Raw genomic sequence first — 16860 nt, forward strand, 5'->3', positions numbered from 1 at the left:
AGGAGGAGGGAGGAGGAAGATCTTCAGAGAAACCCATCACTGTGAGGGATAACGCAAAATTATGCATCTTTCTACAGCCATTCTCGCCACCGTTCACGTTTCTGATTGTGACCCACCCACCCCCCCGCCCCTCCCAGCCCTCTCTCAGCTCAGGCTGGCCACCGGACCGCAAGTGGGGAGTGGGAGTGTGTGCGTGCGTGCATGTGAGCCTGCACGTGTGTGTGTGTGTGTGTGTGTGTGTGTGTGTGTGTGTGTGCATGGGAGTGGGAGGGCAGGGAGGGGAAGGGGGCTCCGATCTTCCCTTCCCGACACCCCCACGTCCACTGCCTCCACCCTGCTGCCCCCCCCCGCCCCCCACCCCCAGGGCTGGAGGTAGGTATAGGGGCTTCCGTGGCAGAAGCTGTGAGGGGAGGTTAGCCACACCCCTGCTTCCCCAGTATATGCACGCACACCCCCCACTCCTCGCTGCTGGGCGGGTTGGCAGTGGGGAGGGGTGTCAAGCTGTCCACCAGCTGCTGTGAGCAGGTGGGGGTATCCATCCGGATCCCAGGTTCCCCTGCTGTCAGCCACCCACTGCCTGCAGCCCAGGCTCCATCCCTGATTCACAGCCTGAGACCTCCCTCCTCCCCTGTCCCCGCCCCCCACCCCCACCCTCCTCTCCCTGGACTTTCTGGGCCCTTCCTGGGCCAACCGGTGCTTCCATCCAACTGTCAGGCGGGTGCCCATGGCCACCTGTCTGCCTCAGTGCTCTGCCCTGCCCAACCCCCACGCCCTCTGGCCGCCTGCAGTGCCAACACGCTGCCCTCCGCGCCCCTGCAGCTGCCCACACCGATGAGTGTGCTGGTCTACCCCTCCCCGGCTCTCTCTCCACCAACTGCACCTCCCGAAGGCTGACCTGACCGCGCACGCGTGCACACACACACACACACACACACACACACCAGCGATGGACCAGCAATAGCCCCCTGGCTCCAGCTGTCGCCCATGACCAGCTGTGGTTCCCTGAAGGGTGGCCAACCATTGTCAGGAGGTGGCACTTCGGGGCTCTAGCCTCCGATTGTAGGAGCACCCCACATCCCACCAGCTGAGGGTCCAGGGGTCCCACACAGGCATCCGGAGCCGGGACTAGACGGAGTCACCAGCTCCGACTCCCGGGAGACCCGCTACCAACACCCACCCCGAGCCACTCCACCCAGCGTTTGGGGGTCGGGGGGGACCGAGCAGGGGCAGGGGGGAGGGGCAAGGGGCAGTGACTGTACCTCAGACAGGGGCGTGGGCCCCATCCCACATTGTCTTCCATTCCCAGGGTCCGAGGAGGGGGGATGGGGATGGGAGGGGGAGGGCGGCGCGGGCGGGGGCGGGCGGGCCCTGGGGGCCGTGTGTTCCGATCCATGGGGAGTGTTGAGACCACCACACCAATAAACGCCTTTTTCCAAAGCCTCCGCCTGCAGGTGTCCACGTCAATGGAAAGGATTCGGGTGCAGGGAGGTCAAAGGGTCATGGGCATGGGCAGTGCCCCCCTCCCCCCACCCCCCCAGCATCATTTCCTCTGTCCCCTTTCTCTTGGGGAGGTTTGGGACGGGCCTGGCACAGAGCAGAAGGCCTAGAGAAACTGGGCCCGCAGTGATAGCCTGTGAGCTACTGGGTCAAAACGCATCTGCTGCCCTCTTTCACTCACACACGCCAAGTCCCCGGTGTGTTTAAGGCAATGTGCGTTAGGTTTTCTGTCTCCAGGGATCGAAAAAGAAATGACAGCTCTACCAGATATAAAAGAGCTACAGGCCTAACCGGGTTGGCTCAGTGGATAGAGCATCAGCCTGCGGACTGAAGGGTCCCGGGTTTGATTCCCATCAAGGGCATGTTCCTTGGTTGTGGGCATATTCCCAGTGGGAGGTGTGCAGGAGGCAGCTGATCAATGTTTCTCTCTTATCGATGTTTCTGACCCTCTCTCTCCCTCTCTCTTCCTCTCTGTAGAAAATCAATAATATATATATATATATGCCAAACCGGTTTGGCTCAGTGGATAGAGCATCAGCCTGCGGACTGAAAGGTCCTAGGTTTGATTCCAGTCAAGGGCATGTACCTTGGTTGCGGGCACATCCCCAGTGGGAGGTGTGCAGGAAGCAGCTGATTGATGTTTCTGACTCTCTATCCCTCTCCCTTCCTCTCTGTAGAAAATCAATAAAATACATATTTAAAAAAGAGCTATGGAGGATCCAGGTATCCAGGACTTCAGCTCTCAGCTCTTCAACATGAGCTCTACTTCCCAATGGCCTCTTGCACCCCAATCTTTAACCAGAAAGCCTCCCCCCTCTCCTTCCCCGAGACAGAGGCGGGTGGCCTGTGCTTTCGTTCTGTGCTTCCCCTTTCTCTGCTGTCAGACCCGCCCCCCACCCACCCCTCATGATACAGGCTGAGAGGTTTGGTTTCACTGCCTTCTGGGTCAATGACACGGGGGACGTTTTCTGGCAGGCTTCAAGGGAGCTTTGCCCCGCTCAGGAGATGGGTCGAGGATGTGATGCCTGGAGCTGCAGCAGCCATCTTGCTACCTGAGGCAACCTGCCGACCCCCTGAGGATACAGTAAGCCCAGGTCCTTGACGGGGTCTCTAAGATGCTGCACCAGCCTGAACCCAACCACCCACCTCCATGCTTCTTGTAACCATTTATTTCGTTAATCGTGTCCAAAGGAATCTTCACTGATGCAAATCTTCATTTCCAAGGGGAAACCTTGCTGACAAAGGAAGGCATTGCTGGCACCCACACATCTGAGCAGTTCACCTACCGTATATTTATTGACTAGAAGCCCAGTGCATAAAGATTCGTGCAGGAATGGGCCTTCCTTTCCCTGGCTGCTGGCACCGCTTTCCCTCTGGCCGGAGCTGGCTTTCTGCTCTGGCCGCTCAGCGCCTGCATATGCAAATTAACCCGCCATCTTTGTTGGGTTAATTTGCATACTCACTCCTGATTGGCTGGTGTGCATCGCAAAGGTACAGCCCATTAGCATGTTAGTCTTTTATTAGGTACCTCGCCTGCTGTGTGCTAGGCTCTGTGTGAAGTTCTGGGGATGGTGCATGGTCTCTGTCTCCGTCCACAGAGCTCTCAGGGTAGAGTGGGAGTCAGAGGCTAAACAAGTCAGGATGTATTTACAGAGGAGAAGCAGAAGGCACAGGGTCTCCAGAGCCTGACCCATGACTGAGGCAGAGGTTGGAGGAGCGTCTTCTCAGATGGTAGCTGCCACCTTTATGCTTGGGAAATGTGCCGCACACACAGGAGAAAGCGCCATGCTCCAGACGCGGCAGACAGTAGGAGCAAAGGCCTGGGGCCAAAATACTGTGACAGAGAGAGGCCTGTGCCACTGGAGGGGTAGGGGGAGGGTTGGAAGGGGAGGTCAGGGAGGTCAAGAGGGGTCAAACCACAAGGCTTTGAAGGTCATGATGAGGCATTTGGACAACATCTGAAGGGCAATGAGCAACCCGATAAGGGTTGAAAGCAGTGGTTCCCGATCTGGGGCACACAGCCTCACAGGGGAGGGAGGGCAATTTGATTTTTAAGGGGGACAATATGAGAATGAGTTATTGATGGTGAATTTTTTGCATTTCTTATGGTTCCAGGGGCCTCATATACAGTATGGTGATGTATTTATGCATTTCAGTTCTCTATTACATGTTTCAAAACTTTATTTGCTACTTTTTCAAATCACTTCATATTATTATTACTATTTTTAACAATTTCTTAGTGATTTCTTCCTCAGTACTTCAACTGTTCTTCCGTTCTTTTATCTTTCTTTCACGGATGAAATGTTTTTTGGAACCTTGTTTAGACCAAGCTAATGGCTTTTTAGGCTTCCTCCACGTTCACTTTTTAAATAATGAGAATTCTATGTCACTGGAGTGGGACAGGAGCATCAGGATTCTATTTGTTATTTTGTTTTAAATATATTTTATTGATTTTTTTTTTACAGAGAGGAAGGGAGAGAGATAGAGAGACAGAAACATCGATCAGCTGCCTCCTGCACGTCCCCCACTGGGGATGTGCCCGAAACCAAGGCACATGCCCCTGACCGGAACCGAACCTGGGATGAGAGCCTGCAGGTCCATGCTCTTTCCACTGAGCCAAACCGGTTCTGGCAAGCATCAGGATTTTAGAGATGCTGAGGTGGGGCATGGCCAAAAAAAAAGGTTGGGAACCACTGGTTCAAAGGCAAGAGGACATGTGACCTGGCCTGTTTTAAGATGAAGACTCTGGAAGCCGATGGGCATGGTCTGGGGGAGGCGGAAGGGGACAGAGGAAGAGCTTTTCAGGGATGAGGTGGGGTCCCCCCTCTCTGGCTCGGAGCGGCATAGCAAGACCTCCTCCCCCATTCGCTGCACGGCCCCCAGGTCTTGGCCTGATTGATGGTCTGCAACCACGCTATTAGATCAGTTGGAGTCTCCGAGCCCAGGAGTCCCGCCTCCTTCGTTGCACAAACACAGGCAGCGTCTTCTCCGGTGAGAGAGGGCGACAGGAAGTCCCACTTTCAGAGTCTGACCTTGAGTCGCCGCAGGGCAGGAGGCGGAACAGGGAATCTTGCCCCAAAAAGTCCTGCACGGAGCAGGCCGTTCGCCGGGTCACACCTGCGTGGCTGCCCGCACGGTCTTCGGGACCCCACCGGGGGCGATGGCCGGGCTGGGGATGGCGGCCTGGAAGAGAGGGGGGTGGGACAACCTCAGGAGGTACCCCGGATGTGACAGGACTCAGCCTTTTCTAGCCCCGGCTCTCATTATTCGGAAATTAGCGTGGTTTCCTCCGCTTACAAGGAATAAGAAATGTCTCGCCTCCCTTTGGGAGCGAGGAGACATGCAAGTTTAGTGGGAAAAAGAAATCCCATCCCGCTTCTGAGAGAAAATGGAAGTTTGGCCCATTTTTGTGGGGGTAAAAAAATAAAGGAGGTCCCATCTTACTCCCTTTGTGGGGAAAATTGGAATGTCACCCTTCTTTTAAAGTACACAAAGTGCCCTAGCCGGTTTGGCTCAATGGATAGAGCTTCCACCTGGGGACTGAAGGGTCCCAGGTTCGATTCCAGTCAAGGGCATGTACCTTGGTTGCAGGCATATCCCCAGTAGGGAGTGTGCAGGAGACAGCTGATTGGTGCTTCTCTCTCATCGGTGTTTCTGACTCTCTATTCCTCTCCCTTCCTCTCTGTAAAAAAAAATATATATATATATATATTTTAAATAAAATAAAATACATAAAGCAAGCATGTCAAACTCGTGGGGCACAACGGATATTTTTTTTTTTTTTTTTTTGCGACCCAGCCAATGTAACGGTGTATAAGAAATGTTTTAATAAAAATTTCATATCTTAATTTTTATAAAAACCTATTATACATAATTAGAGGTCCGGTGCACAAATTCATGCACCAGTGAGGCCCCTTGGCCTGGTCTGCGGGATCAGGCTGAACCCTGCTCTCTGACATCCCTCGAGGGGGGACCAGATTGCGGGAGGCCACAGGCCAGGCCGAGGGGCCCCACCGGTGCATGATCAGGGCCAGGGATGAATGCAGGAGGATGGCCAGCTGGGGAGGGACCTCGGAAGGGCTCCAGGCATGTCTGGCCCATCTCAGTCAGTCCCGATTGGCTGGACCCCAGCAGCAAGCTAGCCTACCAGTTTCAGCACCTACCCCCCGGTGGTCAGTGCACACCATAGTGAGTAGTTGAGCAGCCTTAGCATAGTATTAGCATATTATGCTTTGATTGGTTGAACAGATGACTGGACAACCGGACACTTAGTATATTAGGCTTTTATTATATAGGATTATTAATAACGAACTACAACGTTCACCAATGACTAATTACTATAATCGTGTTGCATTCATTTCCCTTACATGCCTTACCCGTAGGCGGACCCTTTCTCTCCACTAATACCAGCAGCGACTATTTTAGCAGCCGATGGCCACCTCATTAGTCTTGGGCTGACTTGTTTGGTGTGCGCAACAGGAAATATTTCGCTTTTGGAGAACAAGAGAGATAGGTTTATTTGTGTGACACTTATTCGTTTGTGCAGTGACTCAGCGTCTGATAAGTTCGTGTTCAAGAAAAAGAAATTACCTTTTATCAAAATGTTCCATTCTTTTATGTCAAAGATGACTCATCTATTCTAGCCCTTTCCATTCAGCATGTCTCTGTCAAAATAAACCTACATTTCTAAGAAAAAATTGAAGCTTTTGTGGGTGGTTTTTTGGGGTTTTGTTTGTTTGTTTTTTGCTTTTGTTTTTTCTGCCCACATACATCTAAACCTTATTTATTTGGCTCTTGTCAGCCTCTGAGTTTGGCATGCTTGACCTAAAGGTTGGATGGGAAACCCTGTCTAGCCATTGCATATTTTCAAAATGATAAAACGTTACCACGATTGTAAACCAACCAGTAAAAATTCGGGAAGAGAACTCAGAGCATTTCATCTCCCGGACTAAATAGCACAGAAATTCCACACTCACCTGGTGGGCCCCCGTTGGGCTGGGGACATGGGGCGGGACTTTGGGGGGCAGAGGCTGTGGAGGCTGCACTGGGGCCAGGCTCTGCATCTTCTTTTCTGGTGGGAGGATCACAGGTGCAAAGGTGGGGAGATGCTTCCTTTTCTTGGGAATCGCTCCTGGAAAAGAGAGAGGAAGAAAAAAAGAAAAGAAAACAGAAACATGTGATTGGCTATTCCTGACCCAGCCAATGGGAAGGGAAGCTGGGGGCTAAGAAGTAGAGCCTTGATCTGATTGGCTGAGATGGACCTGTCACCGTGTTGATTGGCTCAGCCAGGCCTCCAATCGGGTTTTTACCTAGGGACCTGTCCCATGGGATGCTCACTCACCCCGGAACCTGCGCAGGCAGCAGACGCACAGGAGGATCAGGGCTGCCAGGAGTGCCAGGCCCAGCAGGGAGCCCAGGACGATGCCAGCGATGGCCCCGGGGCCCAGGGCAGGGTCTGGAAGAGACAAAGAGAAGCGGGACAAGGAACGTGAGAGCAGAGCTGGGTCTATTTCCTATTTCTATTCCCCTGCCCCAGCTTCCAGAACCCAGGATTCTGGGACCCAGCACTTGTTATTCCTCCTAGGTGTACTAAGGGACTGTGTGTGCCCAGTATTCTACCACATGACGAAGACCCATTGGTGAGCAAACCCAAGATATCTACTCTCATGTGGTTTCATTTTAGGAGGGAAATCAAAAATGAAAGTGCAGCCGAAACCGGTTTGGCTCAATGGATAGAGCGTCGGCTTGGGGACTGAAGGGACCCGTGTTCGATTCCGGTCAAGGGCATGTACCTTGGTTGCGGGCATATCCCCAGTGGGGGGTGTGCAAGAGGCAGCTGATCGATGACTCTCTCATCGATGTTCCTAGCTCTCTATCTCTCTCCCTTCCTCTCTGTACAAAATCAATAAAATATATTTAAAAACAAAAATGAAAGTGCAAATAAACAACATAATGATATGCTCAGCCGGGTGTGGCTCAGCTGTTAAGCAACGAACCGGAATCAGGAGGTCACTGGTTCGATTCCCGGTCAGGGCACATGCTGGGGTTGCAGGCTCGATCCCTAGTGTGGGGTGTGCAGGAGGCAGCCAATCAATGATCCTCTCTCATCATGGATGTTTCTATCTCTCCCTCTCTTTTCCTCTGAAATCAATAAAAATATATTTTAAAAATAATAACAGCCCTAGCTGGTGTGGTTCAGTGGGCGAGTCTATTTTGAAGAAGTTTAAGTTTAAAAATGTGGCTTTCACGAAACCGGTTTGGCTCAGTGGTAGAACGTCGGTCTGCAGACTGAAAGGTCTCGGGTTCGATTCCGGTCAGGGGCATATACGTTGGTTGTGGGCACATCCCTGGTGGGGGGTGTGCAGGAGGCGGCTGGTCGGTATTTCTCTCTCATCGATGTTTCTAGCTCTCTATCTCTCTCCCTTCCTCTCTGTTAAAAATCAATAAAAATAAATAAAATAAATATTACTAAATAAATTAATTAATTAAAATGTGGCTTTCAGAAGAAATTTCAATCGCTGTGCTGTTGGTATTTGGCCGACCACTGAACTAGCTCATGGTCCTTTGTCATCGCAGCCCTGGGAACCGATTCCAGGGAGAAGGAGAATCCAAGGAACCAGACGGGTGGAGGCAGCCAAGGAGAAGGCTCCGATCGTCCCAACTCACCGGCGTTGTAGACCCGGCTTTGGGATGGGGTGCCCGGCCGGCCCCCCAGGGTGGGAAGGATTCGCAAGGCCCAGGTCCCCCGGTTCTGAGGAGGGAGGGGCACCACGGCGGAGCGTTCCTGAGGGCCCAGGAGGAGCAAGGAGACCCAGTCCTGGTAGCTGCTAATGGATCTGCCGGCGTCAGGCCCCTCCGGCCGCGCCTGGATCTCAAAGCCGCTGATCAGGACCCCGCGCTCCACATCCCAGGTCAGCACCGCGGCGTCCTGGGCTCTCTGCAGCCTCCAGGAGGAGACGGACGGTCCTGGGGGATCGAGGTGGGGGACGGGATTTGTGGGCGCTAGAGGGGAGAGGGGAGGGGGCTGCGGGCATGGACTCACTGGTCCCAGGGGAAGAGGGTTCGAAGATCCAGACTCTCTGGTCTGAGGGAGGAGGGACTGGGGGCCTGGACCCCTGGGTCTGAGGGAGGAGGGACTGGGGGCCTGGACCCCTGGGTCTGAGGGAGAAGGGGCGGGGGCCTGGACCCCTGGGTCTCAGGGAGGAGGGGCTGGGGGCCTGGACCCTTGGGTCTGAAGGAGGAGGGGCTGGGGGCCCCGGACCCCTGGATTCTGGGAAAGGACAGAACTCACCAGTGAGGGTGATCTGGTCGCCCCCGGCACCCAGCACCCCACTGCACAGCACGGAGTAATTCCCCAGGTCCCAGTCCAGGCTGAAGTTGCCAATGAGGAGCCTCCGCCCGTCCTGGCTGAGCCTCAGGCGGCCCCCGCCCCCTCCGGAGGCCAGAGGCCGCCCTTCCCGGGCCCAGGATGCTCGCGAAGGGGGCGGGCAGCCTGAGGCCTCCAGCGCCACCGCGGCCTCCCCGGACCGCGCCTCCTCCACCACCGGGCGCAGCAGCACCTCCCGCGGGGCCTCTGCAGGGGCCAGAGACGCAGGGAAGGAAGTCAAGACCTTGCCTTGAAGCCAGAGGACAAGCCCTGTGGCCTGTGGTGAATTGGGACATTGAAACCTCAGCAACCCAGTTAGATAAGGAAGTGCCCTCCATTCATTCCCCTCCCCCCCCCCCATTCATTCATTCAGCATCTGGCTTCCTTAAAGACTTAACTAAGTACCTGGTATTGGCCCGGCCCTAGGCTGGGAAAGCCATGCTGTTCTCAGTCATTTATTTATTTTATAAATATATTTTATTTTATTTATTTATTTATTTTATTTTATTTATTTTTTTTTTTTACAGAGAGGAAGAAAGAGGGATAGAGAGTTAGAAACATCGATGAGAGAGAAACACCGATCAACTGCCTCCTGCACACCCCTCACTGGGGATGTGCCCACAACCAAGGTACATATGCCCTTGACCGGAATCGAACCCGGGCATGGATTCTAAGTCCGGGTTCGAACTAAGGCTCCATCCACTGAGCCAAACCGGTTTCGGAATCTCAGCCATTTATTGCTCTGAACACGTGGGGAGGTGTCAGCCCTCCTCCCCCGTCCAGGAAAGAAATGTTGTCCTGCCGAAACCGGTTTGACTCAGTGGATAGAGCGTCAGCCTGCAGAGTGAAAGGTCCCGGGTTCGATTCCGGTCAAGGGCATGTACCTTGGTTGCGGGCACATCTCCAGTAGGGGGTGTGCAAGAGGCAGCTGATTGATGATTCTCCCTCATCAATGTTTCTAACTCTATCCCTCTCTCTCCCTCTGTAAAAACATCAATAAAATATATTATAAAAAATAAATGTCCCTGTCTCTGCTTAAATATAGGGAAAACCTGGGTCCTTCTGGAGCTAGGAAGTTCCCCGGTTTTCATGTCCTAAAGAGGCATGCAAACAGAAAAGAGGGCCCATCCGCTCTCACCTGGGGTGACGGTGCAGGTGCGCGTGGCCACCAGGTGGCGCGCCAGGCAGGTGACCGGGACGCCGCTGAGCCGGGACTGGGCGGGCACCGCCGCGACGAGCACGGAGTGCTCGGGGCCCGAGCGGACACCTTCGGGGAGACCCTGGAACTGCAAGGAGGCGGCGGGGACCCCCCCGGGCCACCAGCAGCGGAAGCGGAGGCTGCGGTCCCCGGGACCCCCTTCGACGGAGCACTGTGGGGACCCCGGGGGCGGATCTGCGGGGCGGAGGTGAAGATGCAGGGGTCAGCCTCGCTTCCCTCCACCCCCGCCCCTCCGTGCATTCATTCACTAGGCCGCCCCCCTTCTTCCCTTAGCCACGCCGCCCGAGCCGCTGGCCCCGCCCCTCCACTCTGGCCGCGCCCCTTCTTCTGAGATCCCCGCCCCTTTTACCAGGAATCTCTGCCCTTTGGAGATGACCCAGCCCCCCGATGCCGCCTCAGATGCCGCCTCACGGCTCCCCGCCGGCCCCGTCCCCTGTCCGGGTACTGCAACCCCTAGCTGGTTCCACCCCTTCTCCAGGGCATTTCCCGCCTCTTTTTCAAGGAATCTCCGCCCCTGCATGATGGCCCCGCCCCCATGTGTATTTCAGACCCTTGCTGGTTCCGCCCCTTCTGCTGGGCAACCCCGCCCCTTTACGGGGAATCTCCGCCCATCCCTGCAGGCCCCGCCCCTCCACGTGGACACACACACACACACACACACACACACACACACACACACCCCTCCGCCCTTCCCTGCTGGCTCCGCCCTCAGCATTAGCACCGCCCTTCCCTTCAGGCCACGCCCCTCAGTGGTGATCCCGCCCTCTTGCTGGCCACGCCCCTCCGCATTGACTCCGCCCCTCCGCGTTGGCACCGTCCTACCCGGGTCCCGCTGCCCCATCCCGCCCCGGCTGCCCTCACCCGCCACCGTGAGGTTGAGCAGCGAGCGGCGGCGGCGGCCGGTGCGCGGGTTCGCGGCGAGGCAGGCGTAGGCGCCGGCGTGGCCCGGCCCGACCGCGGGCAGCAGGAGGCGCGGGCCGGCGGGCACCGCGGCCTCCGCCGGGTCGGCCAGGCTCCACGCGATGTCGGCGGGCGGCCGCGAGGCGGCGCTGCAGCGCAGGGTCACGTTGCTGCCCGCGGTGACGTAGAGGACCGGGGTGGCATCGCGGTCCGAGGAGATGGTGATGACCGGCGGGTCCGGGCCGTCTGCGTGGAGGGAGGGAGGGAGGGAGGGCGTCGGAACCACGGGTGTCGGGGTCCACGCGGGACTCCTCCAAGGCCCCTGGACGCTGGACCGCCAGCCTGCGCCTCCCCGGGACTCTCAGGAGCCCGGGCACCCAGGTCCCTCCCCGCCCCCGGGCTCCCGCGTCCCCCGCACTCACAGAAGACGCTGACGTCGGCCGCCGCCTCCGTGTGGCCGAAGGGGCTGCGCACCCGGCAGGTGTACCGGGCGTGGTCGCCGCGCACCGGGCGCGCGATGAGCAGCTGGTCGCCCTCCGCGCGGATCCGAGGCGGCTCCGCTCCCTCGGGGTCCGCGGCTTCCAGGGCGCGGCCGTCCCGGCTCCAGCTCAGCTGCCCGCGGCCCGGCCCCCACCCCACGCAGCGCAGCCGCAGCTGGGCCGCCCCCTCCTCGGTCTCCGGGGCCTCGGGCTGCACGGAGAGCTGGGGCAGGGGCTCTGGGGGAGGAGGGACGAGCTCAGGACCCAGGACCCAGTCTTCCCTCCTTACCCCCACCCCGCCACCCCCTCCTGAAGGTCCAGGACTGGAGGCCCCAGCCCTTCACCCCCTCCACCCAGGACTTCCAGGCTCAGCGGGGCCTCCTCCTCTCACAGACCCCAGTCTGAGTCTGCATCCTCTGGAGAACCCAGGAGTCAGGGCCCCCAGGTCCAGCTTCCCTCCCGTGGCCCCATCTTGACCCCAGCCCCTCTTCTCCTGCCTCCCTTCCTCCCTCCAACCCAGAAGTCCTCTCTCTTTTTCCCCCTTTTTCTGGGGAGCAAACCTCCTCAGAACAGCAGGGACCAGCCCCCAAGGCCTGGCAGAGCCGCCCTGACAGCCTGCCTTCTGGAGCTCAGAGCCCCACTTACCATACACGCCCACCGTGAACTCCCGGGTCTGCCGGGAGACCCCGGCCCGGATGACCTCGGCCGTGTAGACCCCGGCATCCTCCAGCCGGGCAGAGGCCAGCTCCAGGGCCCCCCGGGCCTGGTCGAACCGGAGGCGGTCTCGGTGAGCAGGGTCCAGGCTGATGAGAGGGGCCCCTGAGCCCAGGCCCCCCGCGGCCAGCACCTTGGAGCCGCGGCGCCAGACCACCAGAGGGTCCGGGGGGCCGGGGCTGGGCGCCGGGAGCAGGGGGAGCTGGATGGTGCTCCCTACCAGCACCGCCAGGGGCCCCCCCACCTGCTGGGGGAAGCTTGGCTCCCGGGAAGTCTCTGCAGGAATTTTGGATTCGGGACCCTGAGCAGAGAATTTAGCCTCCAGGTCCTCGGGGGAGAACTGTAAACCGGTGCCCTCCGCGGGCACCGGAGCACCGGGGGCGGGAACAGGCGTGTCTGGAGCTTGAGGCCTCGCCGGGAAGGAAGGCTTTGAGGCGTCTGCTGTGGGAACCTGAGCACCCCAGGTGTCAGGCCGGGCTGGGGAGCCAGGGGTCCCGGGGATGGGGGGCTCCCGGCCCGAGGTGGGGTCCCCAGCAGAAACATTTGACCAGAAGGACCCAGGTCCGGCCTCCGAATCCGGGGCCTCGGGGACCCATTTGGAATGGGGGGTATCCGCCGTGGCTCTGGAACCTGGAGGCTGATCCGGAATGTTCCCTCCGGGGGATTGGTGGGAAGAAGCATTCGAACCCGGGCCCTGGGAAGAGCTTCCCGAGTCAGAGGTGAGATGGGTTCCCCGAACTCCGGAAGAGGCTCTGTGGGCGAGGACCCCTCCTCCCGAGGCTGCAGAGGAGAGGAGGGGAAGGCGTTGTGGGGCTGCTGAGAAGGGGGGACTGGTGGAGGGGGGGGGGGTGAGACTTACCCAGGAGCAGGAGGAGCAGCAGGGCCTGTGAGGTGTCCATGGTGCTGCCGCACCCACGAGGGCTCTGCTGTGAGACTCGGGCCTGCACCTGTCCCTCCCGGGACAAGTCCGACAGGACTGGTAGCTTCCTGGGCGGGGAAGGGAGCCAGACCCAGTGGGAGGTGCCAGGGTCCCCTACCCCGAGCTGGTGGCCTAGCGACCCACCCCACCCCACTGGTCCTCGTCAGCTGATCCCAGCCTGCCCTGACCCCTCCCCGCTCAGGGAGGAGATGGTGAGTTCTTGCTGGAAACACAGGGGCAAAGCCAGGAAGACTTCCTGGAGGAGGGCGAGGTGACCTTCCAGAGAGCCCCACCTCTGATGGCCTCTGCCTCAGCTCAGGCTTCCTACTCCCCAGCCTCCTGGCCTCGGGGCCACCCGGTCCTGCCTGCAGCCTCAGATACACCGGGGCTACCGGTTAATAATGCGGGGTTTTTTCCCCCCAATAGATTTGATATGTATGCTGTTTTGTTGTATTGAACAACAAGCTTCAAAACTTCATATGTCAAATTTTCTGAAGGTGTTGTCATTGATATTTTTACGCTTAAAAATGTTGAATTTCATGTCAAAAAATAGAGCATTTGTGGGAAGTTTTTAGAAATATATATTTTATTGATTTTTTCAGACAGGAAGGGAGAGGGATAGAGAGTTAGAAACATCAATGAGAAACATCGATCAGCTGCCTCCTGGGGATGTGCCCACCTCTCACTGGGGATATGCCCACAACCAAGGTACATGCCCTTGACTGGAATCGAACCTGGGACATTTCAGTCTGCAGACCGACGCCCTATCCACTGAGCCAAACTGGTTTCTGCAGGCTGGGAAGTTTTAACTCATTATTTTATTTTGAAGAAAAGTGTTGCTGAATACTTCGGGAAGCTTATGGTGAACATGCTCCATTTCAAGATACTTGTAAACATGCTGGTTTAAATGCTTTAAAAGTGATGATTTTGATATGAAAGACAAAGAACATCCAGGTCAATTTGAACCACACTTTGATTGTGAAACGACCAGAATGGGCCAAAAGACACGGCAAAGTAATTTTGCTTCACAATGATGCACCATCACACACTTCAAAACCCGTTAAAGACACGTTAAAAGATCTTGCCTAGGAAGTACCCTGTTTCCCCTAAAATAAGACAGTGTCTTATATTAATTTTTCTTTCAAAGTTGCGCTAGGTCTTATTTTCAGGGGATGTCTTATCTTTCCATGTGCTAGGTCTTATTTTCTGAGGATGTCTTATTTTCGGGGAAACACGGTATTAACCCACCCGCCATATTCACCAGACCTTGCTCCTTCATATTACCACTTGTTCCGATCCATGATGGCACATGCACTTTCTGAGCAGCACTTCAAAACGTACAAAGAAGTGGAAAATTGGGTCTCTGAATGGTTTGCCTCAAAACAAGAAAAGTTCTACTGGGACGGTATCCACAAATTACCGGAGAGATGGGGGAAATGTGTAGCTAGCGATGGACATTACCTTGAGTAAAGCATGTTTGATGTTTCTCTTGTAATGTTGTGTTTTCTTTGATTAAAAAATCCGCATTATTTTTTTAAAATATATTTTATTGATTTTTTACAGAGAGGAAAGGAGATAGTCAGAAACATGGATGAGAGAGTCATCGATCAGCTGCCTCCTGCACGCGCCCCCCACCCCCCACTGGGGATGTGCCCGAAACCAAGGCACATGCCCCAAACCAGAATCGAACCCGGGACCCTTCAGCCCGCAGGCTGACGCTCTACCCACTGAGCCAAACCGGTTTCGGCAAAATCCGCATTATTAACCGGTACTCCTGGTACCCACGTCCGGCCCTGCCCCTCCTCTGCTCCAGACCCTCCCATGATCTCCCGTTGCCCTCGGCACCGAGCTTCAGGTGGCTCTCTCCCACCCACCATCTCTCCTGAGACCCAGAACTGCGTCCTCACGTCCTCTAGAGCCTCCATTCCCTGCGTCCCACTAATCTCCGCATCCTCCTTCTAACCCAACCCTCCTCCATCTCAGTACAGTTCCACTGTCTGTGCAGAGACTGGTGACCCATTTCTTCCCCTCTGTTCCCATGGGCAGGGCCCCAGCAGAAGCCTTATCCCCTATCCCCTCACCTAGCCTTCTACCTTCAGCCTCATCCCCTACAGTCCATGAGTCCTCGCAGGCCCCTGAGTCCTTCTACACCCAGACCTGCCCCTCCCCTGCCCCTGCCTGGCTCACAGCCCTCCCGTGGCTCCCTGGGGCTCTCAGGAGACATCCAAGGAATGGCCAGACCCTGCCTTGCCCAGTCCCACGCACGTCACCCGCTCCCTCCCGCCTCCAGCGCTGACTCTGAACACCCTGCCATTTCTCAGCCGGCCTGTCTCTCCCCTCCCAGGTCTGCAGTCAACCTTTCCTCTGCCTGGGATGCTCTCCCTCACTCTCCGCCCTCCTCCAACCTGGCTAGTCCACAACTTGTCCTTCCGGTCTCTTAGTAAGAACCAAAATAATAATTACCGCGTATCCGGTGCCAGGAACCGTGCAAAAATGTCTCCCGCACGTTATGGGCCGATCCCTCCCAAACGCCCCATGAGCTGGTGTTTACCACCCGGGAGACAGCAGCTCAGAGACGGGCCGGCTGGAGGTTGCACGGCCAGAGGGAGAAGCTGGGTGACCTGTGCCCAGGATGCCCAGGCTGTGCACTCCTACCGCTCCATGCTGGCCTCGCCAGTCCTCTGAGCTCGCCCAGGTAGAGTTCTTGCCATTCGGATAATAATAATAATAATAATAATAATAATAATAATAATACTATATAGTGAGCATTTTCTGCACTTGCAGTATGGTTCTTGGGGTGCTACATTAACCCTTCAAAACCCCATGGGGTGGGTTTTATAATCTAAAGACAGTTGCAAATTCAACCCTCTTCCCATTAAGGAGTAGGGTCTCTGTTCTCCCCATCCCCTTTGCATCTGGGTCGGCTCTGTGACCTCTAGACAGAGAGAGTACAGTGGAAGGGACCCCGCTCTAGTGAGGCCTCAAGAGACTGGCCTATTCCACTTCCTGCATTGGAAACACTCCTGCTGAGAGCGCAGCCGCCATGCTGTGCGGAAGCCCAAGCAGCTGCACGGGGAGGTATAATGGCCCCTAGTGAACAGCCAGCTCACAAGCCTGTGATGGATCCATCTTGGATGTCGTTCCTCTGGCCTCTCTGAGCCAAGCCGTCCCTGCCAAGCTCAAATCTCAGGTTTACGAACAAACTGAAGGGCTGTTGGGTTACGCCACCAAACAGAAGGCCAGGCTGTCACTGATGGCGCCTGATGGAGGAGGAAACTCGGGCTTAAAGAGTAGGTAGTTGTCGAAGGTCCTCCTGGAGACAGGGATGGGGCAGGATCCGAACCCAGGGCCTCGGGATCCAGACCCGGGCCTGTAACCACTACGCGTGCCTCTTCCTGTCTCAAAAGGCCAAGTGAACAGACTGAGGCTCAGAGACGAAAAGTAAAAGTAACACACTCGAGACCTCACAGCTGGTGAGTGTGAAAGTGAGTATCACGAAGGCTGAGTCCAAGTCCCAGCTCTTCCCCGCACCAGGTTTTGATTATCTCTTGCTTGTCTGCCTCCCCAACCAGAATCAGACCTTCTGGTCTCCTTCCCTCTTGTGTCTCTGCAAACTCACCCTCTAGTGGTAATAACTCATTGGACTTTTGGCCAAACTGATCCATTAGACTCACCCTATTGGCTGACATGACTCAATGAACCCATCTTATTGGATTAGATGACTCACTGAAATCTATTGGCTGAGGTGACCACTGAACCCTCCCTA

The 16860-nt window shown here is 56.3% G+C and overlaps 1 protein-coding gene across 1 annotated transcript; it reads right to left on the reverse strand.

Annotated features, from left to right (window-relative positions):
- Window positions 1-3738: 3738 nt before the first annotated feature.
- VSIG10L (V-set and immunoglobulin domain containing 10 like) lies at window positions 3739-15757 on the reverse strand (the record flags this gene model as incomplete). Its single annotated transcript, XM_084906907.1, has 10 exons — window positions 3739-4680; window positions 6474-6628; window positions 6839-6952; window positions 8164-8463; window positions 8789-9070; window positions 10002-10256; window positions 10944-11228; window positions 11405-11698; window positions 12107-13005; window positions 15750-15757. The coding sequence occupies 10 exons, from the start codon at window positions 15755-15757 to the stop codon at window positions 4609-4611; spliced, it is 2664 nt and encodes an 887-aa protein (XP_084763033.1). The 3' UTR covers window positions 3739-4608.
- Between the last annotated feature and the right edge of the window lie 1103 nt (window positions 15758-16860).

Source organism: Pipistrellus hanaki, assembly GCF_964339955.1.
Source record: "Pipistrellus hanaki genome assembly, chromosome: 15".
Lineage (NCBI taxonomy): Eukaryota > Metazoa > Chordata > Mammalia > Chiroptera > Vespertilionidae > Pipistrellus > Pipistrellus hanaki.